Source organism: Cervus canadensis, chromosome 9 (assembly GCF_019320065.1).
Source record: "Cervus canadensis isolate Bull #8, Minnesota chromosome 9, ASM1932006v1, whole genome shotgun sequence".
Lineage (NCBI taxonomy): Eukaryota > Metazoa > Chordata > Mammalia > Artiodactyla > Cervidae > Cervus > Cervus canadensis.
The window spans coordinates 80,757,725-80,771,599 of record NC_057394.1 but is presented as its reverse complement, the minus strand read 5'-3'; the positions used below and the strand labels follow the sequence as shown (position 1 = coordinate 80,771,599).

The following is a 13,875-nucleotide window of genomic DNA, read 5'->3' as shown; positions in this document are numbered from 1 at the left end:
GTTTATTATTAATAAATATATTAATTTAAATATCAATAACTTATTATTGAAATAACAGTGAGAAACAATAAGCTGTTTCTTATTAGGAATTTTTCTCAGGTCAGTGGCTCAAAACTAATACAGAAATATCTGGGAATTATAATTCCACATTCCCTTTAATTATCAGTAAGTGTAAAGTACCCACCTTTGTCCAAAATTGACCAACATTTCTACAAAGATTGCTATGTTGAGATGGGAGTTTCATTTATTCACTAGATATTTATTGAGCACCTGCCATGTTTCAGGCACTGTGTTAAGTGTAAAATATTGTTGATATAACAGACGTGATTCTTGCCCTCTCGGAGTTGACATTGAGCTGCTCTAAGTAGAATGTTGAAAGAATAGGAGTGGTTTGAGTAGATGGAGAAGAATGGCCTATTCTTCCCACTTCTGAATGCACTCATCATTTCAGGGGTCCCCTGGGGAAGGAGCCTGACTTACAGGGGCTTGGAGGAGGGGCGGCCTCCACAGGAGATGGTTCTGAAATGGTTCTTAGGGTGTGGTTCCACAGTTGGGATCCGCTTATAGGGAATCTGAGAACCAGGCAATAAAATTTAGATTTGATGTGCTAAAGAAGGAAAATCTATGATAAGTTTTTGAGAACTAGTGCTGTGGTTTGTGTTCTATTTTAGAAAGGTTTTTACGGAGGGGTATGTAAAAATTTAAGAGGGGTAACTGAAGTCAGGAAACCAGCTCTTATCTGCAGCAGTACTCCATGTGTAAAGTGTTTTGGATGGAGAAGAAAGGATAATGGCATAATTTTTTAGAGTAAGCCTGTAATTGGAAGAAAAAAATAAAGGATTATCTCAGGATTTCTACTTGAGAAATTGACAGAAATAAAGAAATTGGAACAAGAAAGTAGTCAAGGAGAAAATTCCATTTAGAAGTATATATTTAGTTTACAATATGTGGTATCTGGAGGCTAGATAGCAGATATTTTTATAAGCCACTTGAGAGAGAAGCTAACCTCTGGAGGTCATTTAAAAGCTGAGGTGCTGTGAAGCTACCTAGTAGAATGTGGGCACCTGTGGACTCTTAGTGACGCCCCCTAATGGGGACAGCAGGCTTCTCAAACTGCGTGTGGTGGTTGAATAATTCTAATGCCAGCAAAAGTGACCAAGACGTTTCCACCTGATGGGTCCGGTAGCTGAGGTTGCTTTTGTTAGTATTATTGAAACTAGCCCAGGTACTAGCTGACTTGTTTACATGCTCGTACATCCTACTCTGTGTTTCAGACAGCTGTAACTGCTTACCTTGATTACCACATAAGGCAGTGTTATTTAATAAGGGGAGTGTAAGGAGGGCCATATAAAAAGGACAGCTTACAGCTGCTGAGGGGGAAGATAGTGCATTTATTGTTGAAAAGATCAGTTGCTGGATTAACCAAGACATGGTGGGACGAAAGTGGTTTTACAGATAAAAATATAACTATTTAATAATGGAAATATTTGTTTATAACTTGTTGGTATCTTAGTATAGAAACTGAGATAACTTATAGTAAAACATAGAGAAAATAGACATTTTAAAAGTTTAAAAAAAACAAGAGAACACAACGTATGGAGAATGCATTTACAGTTAAAGATGTTTACTGCAGCTCACCATTCATTCGAAGTCTGTGCTTTCAGGGAGGTTAAAATGTAGGACATGTAATGAGAAGTGAAGTCACCTTTATTAAAGTTCTTGATAATAGGAACGTAGACAATATAAAATTGTATCAATGTGTTTCACAGATAAAGATTGGGAAGACATAAAAAAGATGCCTGAACATTCAACATTAATGAAAGATTTCAGAAGAAATACGTAAGTTGGCAAGAAAATAGACTGTTGGTTTTTGCTTTTCTAGAATACTCAGGATAAGATTGAATACTCAGCATGACAGACTACTCTGTTAAATTTTTTAACAGACTAGAAGACTAGTCTGTTAAATTTTACTTATTTACCGTAATAAATGTTTTTGCATTGTGGTAGTCTTCATTTCTTAAGATGCTTGAATGGTGATACAAGAAGGTAAATATCTAATAGCAGCAACTGATTTGGATATGAAGAAAGAAGTCAGTTCATTTCTTTCCATATTTATTACTTTCGGGAAGCTCTGCATCTGTGAAAGGTATCACAACTGAAGCAGTAAGAGACTCAAACAAACCAACCTTTGCTGGTAGCCACCTGCCTGCTCCTCCTGGCTTGGGTTGTAAATTTAAGCAATTTTTTTAATAGAGAAGAAGGAATGGCTCATCTGTTTTCACAGCAGGAACAGGGAATTGGGACATGCAGTTTATAGACCTATATGACATATGACTGTTTTAAAAATTTGTATTAAGCTTACTAGTAAGGCTGAGTTCAACTCTTGACCCATATGTTATTTAAGATCATTGTTGCGATAGCATTCATGTGAACAAAAGCTAAGCAGTCTGAATGTTATTCATGAAATGTTCTTGCATTTAATCAGTGGTATCCACTTAAAAGTGACTCGTGGGAGTCCTGAATGAAGTGTAAAATTGATTTAATACCATTTTCAGTGTATGTTCTGTGTTGGTTATGATTAAAATAATTCTGTTCAGAAAATTTTACCCAATGTAGAATTAATCTCAAATCTAATAGAGATATTTCATAGTGTTTCTCTTTCAGGTATACCAACTGCAGCCTTATCAAGTATATGGAAAAACATAAAGTTAAACCAGATAGTAAAGCATTCCACTTGGTAAGTTTTAGAGAACAGTACTAATGAACTATATTTTTCCCACCTGTTTAACCCAACCTGACCTTTTTGACTCAATTTCTGTGGTTACTCAGTATTCTTAGAGTTCTTTAATAGTAATACTAATGGAGAGTTCTTGTTGGTGTGTACTAGTAATGATATCAAAACCCAGGTTTTTCCAAAGCCAGGTTTGACAGCCTTAATGTTTGATTACATTTAATTTTCTAAAGACAGTCATTGAACCAAGTCTGTCACTTTTTTTTAATTCTGTTTATTGGTTTTCACCAGTTATTTTAAAATTTCAAAGAATCAAAATGAAAACAGTCTTACTGTTCAGAAATAAGGTTTAGAGATTATTTTTTAATTTCAGTCCTTTGAAAGGTTGTTTACAGAATTTTAATTCCCAAGGTGCCGCTTATAAACTTAGCTGTTAAAGGTCCATCAGGGATGCTGTGCGTAGTGTGCTTCTTCTGGAAGAGTATGAGAGACGCAGTGTGTAGATACTGCACAGTGGGAAGATGATTTGACCTAGGGTCCAACTGTGCACTATCAAGGTGACTTGTGACACTATAGTCAACTGTTGTCAAATTTGTTTACAATGAAATCTCCACTTTTATATTATAACAATTAAAAATGTTTTTCAGTTTTATGTTTTTCAAAAGAAAGTAATATAAAGGAGGATTGGGGGAAGCATGTTGTATTTTGCTTGGCTTAAAATTCTTTTAAATCCTTTTTTCCCAGTATTTTTTAAGTAAGTTCATTAAACGGGAATTTTTCTACTTTGAAAGGATTAAAATTTCCTTTAGTACCAGGCCACTTGGCAAATATTTCTTCCATTTCTGCTTTTTCTTCTTCTACTCTTCTGCTCCTGCAGTAATGTTTTATCATGTCCTGTATCATACATTTCATGTCTAATCAGCAACTTAAAAGACTGTGCTCAACTGACCATATTACCACACAGTTGTATTATTATCCAAATCATGGCTTCCTGTAATATACTTAAGATAGTACCCAAATTGGAAGGTAAGTTAGACCCTTCAAAGTTACGGCCTTATTTATTCTAACAAAATGCTGGGGACAGTGGTAGAGCAGGAGTCCCGCCATAGGGGGATTGCCTTACCCCCCGCCCTGCTCACTGCTGCTCAGGCTGGTCTGAGGTCTCTCACCACCCCCACCACTGACACTCCAGAGACCAACTTTCTTTTCCACTCACCTGCTTGTTTTTACTAGGGTAACTGTCTTGCGTAGTCCCATCCGAAAGCTCTAATGTAATTTCGTTAAACCTGTTGATGAGTGTTTTAAGTGGCAAATCCATGCTTTTCCTTTCAGTCTCAAAATAGAATTGTGCTTCTACTGAAATATCAGCTCATTGAAATTAAACTCTCACCATCTCAGCATTTCATCTGCATTTAAACATATCTTCTGTCCTTTTGTTCTTGATTGTATCATCTCCCACCGTCGCCACATGTTCCATGGTTTTCAGAGCGTGTCCTAGTCCAGCAGCACCAGAGTCATCTGGGGCTGTTAGGAAGTGCTCCCAGGCTGATGCTGGAGTGCTCTGAAGCCTGGAAATCATGGCGTTAGGTCAGAGATATAAGCCAAGAGACCATCATTTAGATACTATCTTAAATAACATGTTACCTCAAATGTTCTACTTCATAGAGCCTTCAGTAAATTATATTTCAACCAGAAGATACTGAATTTTCACACATTAGTGTGACATTTCTGTAAGTAATATTAGTTATGATGATGATGATAGTAATGGCTAAGACTTATATAGTGCTTTCTTTGTGCCCAACACCATTATAATTGCTTTCTACATATTAACTCCTTTAATTCTGAAAATAAACTTAACGATAAAAGGTACTGTTTTTAACCCCTGTTTGACAAGCAGGGTTACAAAGTGGTTAAGTAACTTGTTTCAAAGTCACTCAGCTAATAAATGTAAAGTCAGGATTTGAAGCCATGCAGTCTCCTTGGCGTCTCCACTCATAAGCACGCCCGTGTACTCTGGTTCTGTGCCAGGCCCCACATCTGTCTGTAGCCTGGTGCGCACTGTCAGGAGAGCGCTGTCCAGCAGGGCAGTCCTGAGCCATGCGCGGCTGCCATGCTCTAGAAATGGACCTGATATGACTGAGAAATTGACTTTTAAAGTTTAATTTAGTTTCGATTCATTTGGATTTAAATCTAAATAGCCACATGTGGCTAGTATATTTATATTATAAGTTTTCCCTTTAATAGAAAAATAATAACTCAAAGAATTTTAGTCCTGTTCTAAATTGGATATAGCAATTTACATAATGTAGGGAAAAGATCGTTGGTTTAGAGTAAGAAGACATGAGTTTACTTCCTACAGGAGAACCAACTGAGATAATGAATATTAGAATGACTAAAATGTGAATTATTACATTACGTGGAATAATTGGGGAACTTGGAGGGGGGAGTTAATTTGGGGTAATAAATGCTCTCCCTAGAGGTATTATTAATTTAAAAAAATGCCTCCCACAAATGTGCCACAGGTATGACTATGAGAAGTAAAAGAGTGATATGTTTATGATTTGTGGTTTCAGCTTCAGAAGTTGCTTACCATGGACCCAATAAAGCGAATTACCTCAGAGCAGGCTATGCAGGACCCCTATTTCCTAGAAGACCCGCTTCCTACATCAGAGTAAGTGATCAGTTTGTTCACTCACCAGCCCCATAGACGGTTTTGGTGCCTGCTTTCCTCTAGTTGTCAGCTCCAAGTCACCATCGCTCTTGTATGGGGACCCAGAGGAATCCTTATGAGAGGCGGAAAGTGAGCTCTGATGACTGAAGTGTCCTCGGGTTTTACAGCTGGTGCAGTGCTGGCATCATTTGCCTCTGTCATTTGATTAGTGATGGGTTGGTTCCACACACTGTCTGCCTCACTGCTTGCAGTTACAGTTGCAGACTCCATCCCCAAGTACATTTGTGTTTCCATTCTTTCTTTCCTTTTAAATGTAGCATGGAGAGTAAAAGAGAAAGTTTTGTTTGACTAATCACATTCCTGCCAGAATCTGTCTCTTGTTTGTGATGATAAAAAATGACCACTGGGATCAAAGAAGAAAGCAGAGTCCTATCGGAGTAGTATTGATTATTTATACAGTGAGCAGCCCTCCCGTGGCCTGCTGTCACGGCAGTGGTTAGAAGAAGGGACATGCTGTGTCACAGTTGCATGGAAGATGCTTATTACATCACAGATAGAGGGATAGAGTCCAGACTAAAAGATGAAAGCAAGAAACCACTTACATACAGCATTTGAAATACTGGTTAGTATACCGGAAATCCTTTTTCTTTTTCTTTTTTCTTATGATCAGTGTTTTTGCCGGTTGTCAGATCCCTTACCCAAAACGAGAATTTTTAACAGAAGAAGAACCTGATGACAAAGGAGACAAAGTAAGTATTAAAGTATAGTTGGCATCTGGCTTTGTTCGGTGCCCCCGTGACTTCTGGCATGGACATCTTTGGTTCTCCCTCTGAGTTGAGCTGTGTCTCTCTGTTTAACCAATTGAGAAGAACCAGCAGCAGCAGCCGGGCAATAACCACACGAATGGGACCGGCCACCCAGGGAACCAAGACAGCAGTCACACCCAGGGACCCCCGTTGAAGAAAGTGAGAGTCGTCCCTCCTACCACTACCTCAGGTGGACTGATCATGACCTCAGACTATCAGGTACTCAGGCTGTCTCGCAGTGATCTGCGTGTCAGTACTGTCTGTCGGCTTGTAAGCACTGGGAAATGCGACGTAGCTAAGAAAAGACCCACCCGTGTGTGCCAACACATTGACAGGAAGAGCTGTGGGCGTGGAAGGTGCCCGGTGGTACAGTAGAGGGGGCTTAGCCAGACTTGGGGTGATTGGACCTCAATTGTGCCGTTGGTTGGCTCTTTGACCCTGGACACGGCTTTAGTTTCTCGTCTGTATCATGAGCCGGGCGCACCTATCCTGCCGCTGCTGCGGGGGCGGCTGTGGTGACCCTCAGCATCTGGTTCATGGGGGTGCTCAGGAAGTGGTGGGTCTCATTTCTGCAACCCCATCCAGCCTCAGGGGGGTGGTTCAGATCTTCTCGGTGTCTTCATTTGTTGGGTGTGGGTGGTGGTTAGTGTGAGGCTGTAGTCAGGATGAGATGAGACAGTGTGAGCTAATGGTAGTGGCCGGCCGGACCAACAGTCGTTTGATAGATGACACCAGTCACTGTGTTCATTATTATTATCATCCTTAAAACTCTTAGTAGTGTTCACAGTGCACAGTGAGTACTTGCTAAGTGTCGGTGGTGGTGCTGAGGAGGTGACGCGGTCATAGGAAGGGCTTGTCGAGACAGGTGTGCAGCTTTTCTGTCCGTGTGGGACAGACCTTCCTTCCTCCAAGCAGTATGGTAGCTGTGAGGTAAGCGTTACTGGCAGGAAACTGGGGCTCGTGGAGGTTGAGCCCGTTCCCTCGCTTACCCCTTGGGCCGGGGTGCACTCAGGACGCAGACTCAGACCTGCTAGGCGGTTCTCTGCGTCCTCTGCAGTGACAACAGCAGACAGACCCATTTTTGAAAACTGTATTCCTTGTTCTGATCCTGTTCCCATCTGGTCTGGATTCAGGGTGGAAGTGTACTGAAAACTTGACCCATGAGAATTATTTACCTACTGAAAGAGAGAGATTGTAATAAATGGATAAGGCTCCCAGAGCCTGCGGCTACACGTCAGGAATTAGATCGGAGCTCTTCACGTGGTTCATGGGGGGTGCAGCCTAGCAAGCCCTGGGGATCCCTGTTTGCTGAGCGGTGACTTTCCTGCAGTGAGCTCAGTGAGCAGGGGTCTCCAAGGCAGGCATCTTGTGAGCTCATGGTTGCTGCTCCCCTCCCCACCTGGGAGACGAGCGCATCTCCGGCACACAGGTGTGTTTGCACACAAGGTGTGCATCCTGAGTAGGAAGCGGGGGGTGGGGGGGGTCTCTAACCTTTGCCACTGAAACCAAGGAAATGCTCCTGTGTGTCTGTCTGTTGACATAATTGTGGTGGTTTTTATGAGTGATTTCAAAACTAGTATTTCTGACTAGTTTTACCTGTCCACTCTCTTTAAAATGTTATTTTTGCTAGGGTTGGCAGAATTTCGAGTTATATGATTTATTAGATATCTCTGAAAGAGGAAAGTATTAAATTATTGTTAATCTTCCATAGTGTGTGTTTTGGGGAGCCAATAGCATGAGAGAGACGTGCAGGGCTGAGAATATACCTATTGGAACTAGAGGTGTTTGAACTCTGCCTCTTCTGCTGCCTCTAGAATTGAGAATACCACTCTTCCTGTATTTCAGTAACTGTAGCTTTGCCTTCGTATATTGCTTGTAGCTGAAAAACAAGGTTCACTAATTTATAGGGCATAAAGATATCTAATGCTGAAGAAGTAATTCTCTAGTTTCCTTTCTTGTCATGTTCATTTTTTATTCTTCAGTCATGCATGGGTGTTGAGAGTTTTCTATTGAAAACACAAGTATGTAGATTAGCTTTGAATTTCTTCTATGTATACATCATTGAGTTCAAGAGTAAGTGTCCCAGACAAATTATTTATCAGGTAGATACGAGAGAGCATGAAAGGGCGTTCCTGTTAATAGAATGAACCACGCAGCACAGGAGTAAGACTCACTTTAGTGTTATTTATCAGCAGTACTTCTGACCTTCATAAAGAAAGGCTAACCCTAAAAGATTTTAAGGGTTTTGTTGTTTTAATTCTAAAGCCAGTACCTAGCACAGGACCTTTAAAGTTCTTACTGCCATAAAATAAGTGACATTTCAAACACACAGAAGCCTTGCTGGCCTGGGATGCAGCCAGCCCACAGCAACACCGAGTCATGTCTCCTCTTCTGCTTTTCCAGCGTTCCAATCCGCATGCTGCCTATCCCAACCCCGGACCAAGCACATCACAGCCGCAGAGCAGCATGGGGTACTCAACTACCTCCCAGCAGCCTCCACAGTACTCCCACCAGACACATCGGTACTGAGCTGCGTCGGACACTGCCCATGCACTGCCGCTGTGCCGCAGGCCGCCTGCCGCTCTCAGCGGGAGCCTGGGATGGGCGATGAGAATGTACTGTGCAGCCACGTAGTCAGATGTCCGGTAGCCGAGTTCCACCGCTTTTCACAGATTGGGGTAGTGGCTTCCACGTTGTTGCTGTCTGGAGTTAGGCTTGAGAAGAAAGTGCTAGCACAGTTTGTGTTGTGGGTTTGCTACTTCCATAGTTTACTTGACATGGTTCAGACTGACCAATGCATTTTTTTCAGTGACAGTCTGTAGCAGTTGAAGCTGTGAAACGTGCTAGGGGCAAGCATTTGTCGTCGTATGTGGTGAATTCTTCCAGTGTAACAACATTATCTGACCAATAGTACACACACACACAGAAGTTTAACTGGTACTTGAAACACGCAGTATACATTAACTCAACGAAGTAACCAAGACTCAACGTGAGATTATTTCGGTACACCTTTCATTTCAATGTCTTATCAGTGGGTTGATTATTTTCTACATTAATCAGTGTTCTTTGACCAAGAATATTGCTTGGATTGTTTTGGAAAGTACAAGAAGCCACATAGTTTTTCCAGGAAGGTTTCAAAAAGTCCCAAAGATTAATTTCCAACTTCTGAGTTTGTTTTTATTTTCAATCTATGACTTGACTGGTATTAAAGCTGCTATTGATAGTAATTAAATATGTTGTCATTGATATAAACCTGTTTGGTTCAGCAAACAAACTAAAATGATTGTCATAGACAGTGTTTTATTTTTCCTGTTGGTGTTGCTGATTTGTGAGCATGCTTTAAGATGAAAAAAGCATGAATGATAACTTCCTTAAAAAGGTGCGGCATCCGATTCAGATATTTTGTCCTGATTTTAAAGCTGGTTGGTGTAGTGCTACTAAAATTTTGTTCAGTTCATTTACTTTTTTTAAAACTTGTTCGCACGTTGTTTAGGGTGCCCTTACTTCAGCAAAGGAGAAGGAGTAGGAGAGCCTTAGAATTTTTGAGGAAAAAAGAAAACCTATAACATACAATGTACTGTATCAAACTATTTTACATGAATGACACAAGTATTCTGAATTTAAAAAATTGAACATTGTTAAAAACAAGGTGTTATGTAATAAATTTATTTTTCATAAATCAAAATATGGAGTCAACTGTATTTTTATGTACACACAGGTGTTTTATTTTAAAAATGTACCCTAACAAGTGGCCTCTGAGGAAACCTTTTCAGGTGTTTTCATTGATAGTATCTGTATCTTCTGCCTCCACAATGAAGTGGTGGCCTAAGGTTTAGATACAAATTCATTTCTCTGTTACACTTAGTGCAATAATATAAGATGAGAAAGACACTTTTCTAACTGAAAGACATTATCATGAGCCTTCCCTTTCTAGAATAATGCCAAAATCTGTGTTATGCTGAGCCCATTTTGTTTTATCCCAAATAATTATTTGAGAGGGAGTACCTCCTTCACAAAATACAGAAGATTAAAAAACTAACATATTCTTTTCTTTAAAACTCAATGCATTGAAATACATTCTAGAACATTTTAAGAACTGAGGGATCCTGAGTGGCCTTGACCCTCACGGGAAGGATAATTTTTGGAAGCTGAGTTTGTGTTTCCGTGTTAGTTCTTCACTCACACAAGGGACAGATCTGAGAGCAGGGCCCCCACCTCTGGGTCAGCTCCATAGACCTTTTACCAGAATTTCCCTTCCTCTCTGATTGTCTTCTGTTTTTTTCTCCCTGCCCTCAGTGCCATGCTTTTCAAACTCATGCACGCGAGAATCGTCTAGAGCTTTCTGTCTTAGGGCTGGTACCTGAGGTTGATTGGGTAGGCTTGGGTGGAACATGGAGTCTTTGATTTTAACCGGGTCCGCGGTTGGCTCTGATGCCCTTGTTGAGGGTTGCCCAGGAAGAAGAATGCCCCCAGACTGCTGTAAAGCCTGAGCGAATGTAGCGGCTCAGTGACTCGGAGAGAAGGCTGCACCACTGTCTTTTCCTTCTGCATGAACTTCAAAAAGCCAAACCCACGGCAACAAGTTCCTTTCTGGGTGCTGGAAACTCCGTGGACACGGGTCTCGGATGCCTTTATTCCTTTATCAGCCTCGGTTCTCCGGGTGGTGCTGCCCAGGCTTGCCGGTGTCCTCCCCAGGCTGCAGGTTTTTGTACTTGGTTGCGTCTGTGACAGGTGACACACATGCCCGCCGCAGTTCTCTGGCTGGCCCCCTGGCCCCATGTCTCTGTACAGCACCTCTGACACATAGCTGTTTTCTGTCCCTTACCCCTCCATCCCAGGCCTCCCCTCTTCACACTTGCTCCCTGGCTGCGATGCCCAGATTTCCACCCTGGACCTCACTGGCACATCTGAGCTGTTACTAGGTTCCCTCTGGACTGAGCACATCCAAGTGCAGACTCCCACCTCCACTGACCCGCCTGTACCTCCGCCTGACCGGGATCCTCCCGCCCAGTTGTCTGGGCCACACGGCAGCCTTGGCACATCTTCATACACACGCGCACCCGCTTCTTAGCCCTGTCCACCCCACATGCGACTTTTCCTGCAGGGACTCCCAGCCAACACCTCCTCCCCTTCCCTGCACCCCCAGTCTTCTCTGCTCACCCCCTCCAGACGGCCAGACCCCTAACTGTCCCCACCAGGCCCCGCACGTCCTCCCGCGTGTCCCCTGCCCCATCACCCACCTCCTCCAGCTCCAGTGTGATCCTCCAGCTCCAGTGTGGTCCAGGTCCAGCTGTCCCTGGAGCCTGCCTCACGGGTGTCGTCTCGAGACTTTGACACTTTCTGTTCCACTGCATCTGTCTTCCCCCAGCTTTTTGGCTTTCTCCCTCACCTCTCTGAGGTCAGCTCGAATTGTACCTTATCAGAGGCTCCCCTCTCCCCTCACCGCCCACTTGCTCTCTGTATAAAACAGCCTGTCCCTGCCTTCCCCACCAGCCAGCATCCCGACCCCTTGGCGTGGCTTTGTTTTCCTGCATCACACTTACCATCACCAACACATACTTGTGTCGTGCTTATTCTACTCCTCAAACATAAACTCTACAAAGACAGCTTTTGCTTTTCAATAGAAGTATAATGAACACACACACTGTAAAATTGAAGTGTACAGTCTTTTGATTGGATGCCCATGAGCCCGCCTGTATGACATACTGGAAGAGGCAGAAGCACGAGGTCAGAAAACAAAACCGTGGTTGCCAGGGGCAAGAGAGAAAGGGGTTTGTTTTGGGGGGTTTTTTTCTTCCAACTTTTGGCTGCCACCTGTGGGATCTCAGTTCCCCAACCAGGGATTGAACCCACGGTCCCTGCCTTGGAAGCGCGAGTCTTAACCCCTGGACCACCAGGCGAGATCGGGGTTGACCACAAAAGGACATGTGGGGGTTGCTTTGGGTGATGAAACTCTTCTGTGTCCTGATTTCTGCAGCACAAGTGAACGTGAAAACCTGCAGAACTGAGCAGGTGAATCTTAGTAGTTATAAATTTTTCCTTAAAAAAAAAATAAATAGAAGGGAAAAAAAAAAAAGACCAACAAATCTAGTGTTGGCAAGGATAAGAAACAACTGGAATTCTCATACATTACTGGTGGGAATATAAACTAGAACAGTCACTTTGGAAAACAATTCGATGGTTCCTTATAAAGTTAATCGTATACTTACCATATGATCTTGGAGTTGCACTTTAGTTATTTAACCAACAGAAATCAAAGCATGTCCACACAGTAGCCTGTAGATACATGTTCAAAACACCTTTATATTATAGCCCACAAATGGATGTCTGTTTATAGAGAAATAGATAAATAAATGGGGGAAAAGTGTAAACAGTGACAAATTTTATTTTCTTGGGCTCCAAAATCACTGCAGACAGTGACTGCAGCCATGAAATTAAAAGACACTTCCTCCTTGGAAGGAAAACTATGAATGACCTAGACAGTGTTTTCAGAAACAAAGAGATCACTTTGCTGGCAAAGATCCACAATGAAAGCTGTGGTTTTGCCAGTAGTTGTGTACGGATGTGAGTGGTGGACCATAAAGAAGGCTGAGTACAGAAGAATTGATGCTTTTGAATTGTAGTGCTGGAGAACCCTTGAGAGTCCCTTGGACACCAAGGAGAAAAAAACAGCCAATCCTAAAGAAAATCAACCCTGAATATTCATTGGAAGGACTGATGCTGAAGCTCTAATACTTTGGCCACCTCATGCAAAGAACTGACTCATTGGAAAAGACCCTGATGCTGGGAAAGATTGAAGGCAAGAGAACAGGATGACAGAGGATAAAATGGTTAGGTAACATCACCAACTCAATAGACATGAATTTGAGTAAACTCCAGGAGATAGTGAAGGATGGGAAGCCTGGTGTGCTGCAGTCCATGAGGTCACAAAGAGTCAGACACGACTTAGTGACTAAACAAGCAAAACAAGATAAATTCAGTGAAGTAAAATATTCAGCAATAAAAGTGAGCATTTGGTAGAATCTTGATTGTATGGTGATTCTGTGTACACATTATACATTTTTCAAAACGCATCAAAATACAGTTTAAATTGGTGATTTGTATATCAATTGCACCTTAAACTTAAAACCCAGTATTTGTAAACCTTTTAACACGTACCAAATTTATAAGCATACATTAAATGTTAATTATTGTTAGTGTCCTCTCCATATGGAAATAAGATTTTTTTCTTAAGACATAATATGACCTAGTTCTCACAGGTAAGTTAAACTTGAAGTCCTTTCATGACCAGTCATTTCCTCACCTCATGAAGCAGAGTAGAGTGTTTAAATGAGCAGACGTGGCATTAGTGCATCAACGATTCCAGGGCCAAAATTATATAAAGATCCCCCTGAATTCAATTTTCATTATAAAAGTTTTCTTTTTTAAGTCTGCAAAGACTAGGGCTCCAACTTTTCTGAAATATTACTGAACAGGACTTCCCTGGAGGTCCAGTGGTTAAGACTCTACACTTGCAATGCAGGGGCGCAGGTTCCATCCCTGGTCAGGGAACCAAGATCCCACATGCCGCACAGCGCGGCCAAAACACTAAAAAATGTTACTGAACAGTTAATAGTCTTCCTCTCATGTGGGGAGAGCTGTGTGCTTTCTCATAACCCAGATGTTCT

The 13,875-nt window shown here is 41.9% G+C and overlaps 1 protein-coding gene across 5 annotated transcripts in view; it reads left to right on the top strand.

Moving 5' to 3' along the window:
- Nucleotides 1-9,893, top strand: part of CDK8 (cyclin dependent kinase 8) — a 71,464-nt gene extending 61,571 nt beyond the window's left edge. For 4 of the 5 annotated variants that reach the window (XM_043477756.1, XM_043477757.1, XM_043477754.1 and 1 more), the window contains 6 exons: nt 1,770-1,839; nt 2,665-2,737; nt 5,305-5,402; nt 6,073-6,151; nt 6,269-6,427; nt 8,612-9,893. In XM_043477756.1, coding sequence (XP_043333691.1) covers nt 1,770-1,839; nt 2,665-2,737; nt 5,305-5,402; nt 6,073-6,151; nt 6,269-6,427; nt 8,612-8,737 — 605 coding nt within the window. In that variant the 3' untranslated portion in view covers nt 8,738-9,893. The remainder of the gene's footprint in view (nt 1-1,769; nt 1,840-2,664; nt 2,738-5,304; nt 5,403-6,072; nt 6,152-6,268; nt 6,428-8,611) is intronic. The other variant, XM_043477755.1, reaches the window with a different exon arrangement.
- Nucleotides 9,894-13,875: the final 3,982 nt, after the last annotated feature.